General features: G+C 37.7%; 1 protein-coding gene across 1 annotated transcript; it reads right to left on the bottom strand.

Moving 5' to 3' along the window:
* Positions 1–3851: 3851 nt before the first annotated feature.
* On the bottom strand, positions 3852–5192 carry LOC110799493 (cytosolic sulfotransferase 5-like). The gene has a single exon (XM_022004761.2). It carries the CDS (start codon positions 5101–5103, stop codon positions 4135–4137), a length of 969 nt encoding a protein of 322 aa, XP_021860453.2. The 5' UTR covers positions 5104–5192; the 3' UTR covers positions 3852–4134.
* Between the last annotated feature and the right edge of the window lie 808 nt (positions 5193–6000).

The raw sequence follows: 6000 nt of genomic DNA, 5'->3' as shown, positions 1-6000 counted from the left end.
GATTGGAACTGATGACAACATATCAGATCCATTGACTAAACCTCTGCCGCAGGCGAAGCACAACTCGCACACTGCAGCTATGGGAATCAAGCATATTGGAGAATGGCTTTGATGTCCTTGTTTAATGTTTTAAAGTTTTATAGTTTAATACTTTGTAAAACATTATTGGTTAATCATTCACAATAAATGAATAGAATTTATTTTCCATTTAATTTGTGGTTTATTAAATGATGAGTCCCTTCAATTTGACGATATATTCAAGATAGACTGTCAGGACCAGTCCTGTGACTAAGAAATGTCTATCAAGTGAACTTGAATGTCAAAAGTTGAAAATGGTCCCTGGTCGGAGTTTTCTATAAAGATGGACGCATAGAAAACGTTAGACGACTAGAATGCAAGATGACTAGTAGTTTTGTTTCTTGAACTATGTGGACATGGCAATGTCACAATCATTTGCATAGATACTTACTTTGGGAAGACTAGTATCGGACAGACCTATGAAACTTTACTGTAAGAGATGAAAATCTATCATAAGTAAATTTCATTAAAATTATTAGACACTAAATCCTCAATACCTGAGTGATTTGAGATTACTTGTTTGAGAACTGCTTACTTTAACGTTGACCAACCGTCGCACCGTAAAAGGAGGCTATAAAGGCAACGCTCAGGTAATCACCTATCAAACGAAGTCTAATCTCAAGATCGCAAGATTGGGATTGTCCTCCCATAAATCGGGATGAGATGCTTAAAAGTTGTACAAGGCCACTCGGAGAGCTAGAAACTGTAAAATGCATGGCCGTGCTCGGATGAATCATAGGGTATGATTATCTGTTTATTTGATCAGTTGAACTCTGAAACCGAGAAACACCTCTGGACATAATAAGGATGACAACTCTTACCTTATGTTCAAGAGCAAGCATCGAGTGACAAAGGAATTAGGAAATGCACACTTGTCCCTAAGGACAAGTGGGAGACTGAAGGAAATAATGCCCTTGGTCCAAGTATTCATATAATATTAAGTCTAATAAATGCGGTTCAGTATTAATTAACAAGTTAAAAATTCAGTGAGATCAAGTGAGCTGAATGCCTAGCTAGAGGCCGCTTCAGTTCAAGTGGAATTAATTATATTAATCCACAGCTTACTCTTGACTGAACCCGTAGGGTCACACAAATAGTACGTAAACGGATCAAATATTTAATGGCATTAAATACTCCATCTATGGATATTCGGAATCGACGGATCTTGGTTCCAGTGGGAGGTGAGATCGTCAAAGGCAAGAAATGAATACTCCGGAAACGATGATATTGCCGGAAACGGAAATATGGATCGTATCGGAAATATAAATATTATCCAAGTCGTAGATGTTGCCGGAAACGGAAACATGGTACGTATCGGAAAATATTATCGGAAATGGAAATATTGCCGGAATCGGAAATATTGTCGGAAACGGAAATATTGTCAGAATCGGAAATATTATCGGAATCGGAAAATAATTCCGGAAACGGAAATATTAATTCCGGAAACGGAAAATAATTCCGGAAACGGAAATATTTGTTCGAAACGGAAATTAATTCCGGGATCGAAAATATTAAATATTGTTCTTATCGGAAATGAATTCCGGAATCGAGAAATTAATCGGAAGCGCATCGTACGAATTAGCATCGGACGAGCTTGCTAGACGAAGGCCCAGCACGAAGCCAGGCCCACGTCCAGCAAGCCAGCGCGCCACACAACAGCCAAGGCCACGCCAGGCCCAGCAGGCCGTGGCAGCGCGCGCAGCTGCGAGCAGTGGGCTGCGAGCAGTGGGCTGCGAGCAGTGATGTTGCTCGCGTGGGCTTGTTGCTCGCGTGGGCCGAGCGGCCGTGTGGGCTGTGCGCGGGCATGGCCTGCACGCTTGCGGGTCATGCTCGTGTAGAGTTTGTGTTCACATACGAAACCTAAAGTGTATAGGATTTGTTTAATGATTAAATTCCTAATCCTAAAAGATAAATTAATTTAATAAGAGTTCTACTAGGATTCTAATTTAATTAATTCGTATCCTAGTAGGATTCGATTACTTATTCCATGACCTATAAATATGAGTTGAGGGCTCATAATTTATACAGGTAATTTTCAAGTATTCAAACAACAAAAAGCTAAGATTTTTAAGTAGAAAAATCAGCCATATTCTTGCCCTATTAGCCGAAAATACATAGTACCTTAAGGGCGATTCTAGTTGGTCAATCTTAAGGCGGATCCGGACGTGCTATGGACTATCTAACGGAGGGATGACACTTGGAGTCCTAAAGACTTGTTCTTGTTCGGTTCGGGCGCAGCTAGGGAGGGCACGCTACAAAGTGTATGCATCTGAATTATGCTAAATGATTATGTGTAAATAATATGTTTCCTGGCTTTATGTTTTTTCCGCATGATTTATGTTTATTCATATGTATCATAACCTAACAAAAACAACCAACAAGGATTCCCAATCAACTTCTAATCGTTCACAGCTATAATAACACATTCTAACTACATCCTAAACATATTTAGAACTTTTCTCCAATAACAAAACTTCAATATTTGATTTCCTAGCATAACCATTATTGAATTAGTGATTGAAATTCGTTGAAAACTCTTTGCAAACATCGTACTTTAAATTTTCAGCAATATAACTAATTTCAAACTACTCCCAAAACTTTGAAATCATAAAAACAATAACTTTAATAATTTATAATCATCCTACCATGATATCAAAACTATTAAAAACCTTAAAAATCCATGCTTTAATAATTAAAACCCCCTATTTTAATCAAAATATATAATCTGAAAATTAGTATTTCAATTATGCAATATTAAAATCTGAAATTCATAAATAAATCACAAAAATCATAAATTTAATTCAATCAAAACATAAATTAAATTAATAATATAATTAAAACATTTAATTTAATTAGCTTAGGGTTTAAGAAATAACCCAATGAAGAAGAAAACAAGAGGCTGCCGGTGGACAGGGTGGTGCGGCGGCGAGTAGGGGAGGCGCCGCGACTGGCGGCGAAGGTGGTGTTGCGCGAGCGGCGAGAAGGCTCGCGAAGAGCTGTTGTGGTTGCTGTGAGAAACCAAAGCATGTGAGGAAGAGAGAGGCAAGAAACCGAAAGAGAAGAACGAAGAACGAAAAGAGAGGGGGAGTTACCGTGCAGCGGCGACGGCGGGACGACGGAGAAGCGGCGACTGTGCTGGTGGAGAGCACGGTGGTCTCGCAGCGCGAAAACAGAACCAACCAAGAGGAGAAGGGTAAGAAACGAAGGAGGAGCAAGAAAAACAAGCAGGGGATGGAGGAGTTACCGGCGGCGGAAGTTGCTGAGAGGGGCAGCGGTGGTCGCCGGCGAGGGTACAGGTGGTGGCGACTGAACAACGTTTGAGAGTTCACTTGGAGGGGAAGTAAGGTTTGGGGGTTTTGGTTTTACGTAGGATGAAGGAGAGGAGTGGATTTGTTTCACGTGAATTGAAACATGGGTAGGAATTTTGGGTTTATTTATTTGGGCTTTTATAATTTGGGCTAGAACTAGGATTGAGTTTGTTTGAACCCAAAATGGTTAGGATTGCTTTTCAAGATTCAATTGAACGTGTTTTCATAGTTCGAATTCCTTTCAACGTAAAATTCTAAAATTATCTTTGATTTCATAAACCGTTAAAATATTTAAAACGTAATCAAAAAAATACACATTAATTATATATTTATTTCTAAAATTCGTAAATTCTATTTAAATATAATTAACTATATTTTAAAATTTGTTAATAAAATGTATGAAATTATGGGGGATTACACTTTAGACTTGGTGTGCTAGTATTAAGTTAGTAATATGGCTATATATTATTAATCAACACTTAACACTTAGCATTTACTCGGCACAACCGTGGCCAATTTTTCCCCAAAATGAGGTACAATAACTTTATTAAATTACAACCATAATAGTCTACCCGTCTCATTTTAGTCATCATAATTGACCAAATTTTATGAGTAGTAATACAAACACACAAAAATTCGACAAGTAAAATGATACATAGTGAGTAATACAAACACAAAATAAATCTAGGATCAAATTGTTTTATTGAATTTCTTTCTCTAGTTTATTTTGCACGGAGCTTCAAATAAATTATGTTTTATAATGTGTAAAAGAAAATCCAGCCTCCTTAAGCTTTTGTAGCATTTGATCAAATTGTTTAGCCATTGAAGGAGTCAAGTAATTATTCCAACCTCCCACTTCTCCTTTCCCAAACAAAGCCTTGTTCCCAACCCTACCGAAGAACTTGCCACTCTTATTGACTTCCACTTCTTTCAAATTTTTAAGGCTACAAAGCTCAATTATCTCATCAATAACATTTCCTTCTTCTTCCTCCTCCGAAAACGGGCAACCAACAAACTCCGCTAACCTTTTCAAATGAGATTTCGGTTCTTTCTTCATCCCTTCATATTCCAAGAACAAAACCTTTTCCGGGTTTTTCAGGCTTTCCTTCCAGTATCCTAACAAGTGATCTTCATACGGGCCAAACGGTACTATGCCCTTACAATACTTATCCAAGTATTCCTCCATGAGATCAATATCTAGCTTAATGCCCTCATTGATATTGAATTGAATCCAATAATTACAAAATGAAATGAAATTGTCAAAAGGATTTCGACAAACATAAACAATTTTGCATTTGGAGGTTTTGATAGATTCCGGCAAAGGTAGATATGGTATATGGGTAGCAAAGAGTCGAGGTGAGGGTATTTCAGTGTGATTTGGCGGGTTACAACCAAGGCTATTTTTGTAAACGTCAAACTCCAGTTGGAGGACAAGTTCATGAGGGGTTGTAGTGAGCAAAGGGTGTTTAGAAACATCAGAATAAAATTTCCTATTAAAAATGGTAAAAAGTAAGGATTTCAACCATGTTGTGCCAGTTTTGGGAAGGCTAGCTAAAATGATATCTGTATCATTAGCTTGAAAATGAGTTTGAAAAGTGTCTACATTTTCAGAAATCATATTTTCTAGCCAAAATCCCTGATAAAAGTGCATTGGAAAACCAAACCACATTTCATCGTCTTTAGATGGAGGTTGGGTTTTTGTGTTTGTGGCTGCCATTCAAATGAACTGGATGTATTTCTTGTCTTTAATTAATTTGACAACAAGAATATACAAGTAAGGCGAAAAGGTTGTGATGTTGTATCAAAGGCTACAATACGTACGTAGTATATATATATATATATATATATATATATATATATATATATATATATATATATATATATATATATATATATATATACTTCTTCCGTTTCTAAATAGTTGCACCGTTTTGACTTTTACGTTTGCCAACGCATAACTTTGACCATTAGTACTTATAATTATGTATTAGTAAAAGTTATAAAAATTTGATATATTTAAAATATATGTTAAGACAAACCTAATAATACTTTGTATAATAATTTTTAATTTTATTTATTAGTAGAAAATTAAGGTCAAAGCAAGACAAGTGAATAGTGGTAAAAGTCAAAATAGTGCAACTATTTAGAAACGGAGGAAGTATATATTATATAGGTTGTAATGTTACGGTGTGTCATCGGTTACAGAGTACTCCGTAGAACTTAGAACACGTACGTAATATGCAAAACTAAAAAAAGGGGATCTTTATTCGACGCCCTGTTCCGTTAATAACGCCCTAATTTATTACGTGAAAGTACGATTCTGCCCTCCCTTATCACCCTTCCCCTTCTCTGCTCTTTCCCTCCCTCCCTCCCTTCCTCCTGCCGGCACCCCTCCATCAACGCCGCCGCCATCACAGTAACATCACAATATTCTCGCCGCCCATCGCAAACCCGACCGGAGTGGCCTCATAAACCCCCCCTCTTGCTCGCAAGCCCATATCGCCGCCGCCGGAGCAAACCCATATCGCCGGAGTTGAAGACCCTGTTTCGCGGCGACTTTGAAGACCCTGTTTCGCGGCGGCGTTGAAGTATAATCCGGAGCAAACGCATAGTG

The sequence above is a fragment of the Spinacia oleracea genome, chromosome 1, assembly GCF_020520425.1.
Source record: "Spinacia oleracea cultivar Varoflay chromosome 1, BTI_SOV_V1, whole genome shotgun sequence".
In the NCBI taxonomy this organism is placed as follows: domain Eukaryota; kingdom Viridiplantae; phylum Streptophyta; class Magnoliopsida; order Caryophyllales; family Amaranthaceae; genus Spinacia; species Spinacia oleracea.
This window is presented reverse-complemented; position numbering and strand designations above follow the sequence as displayed.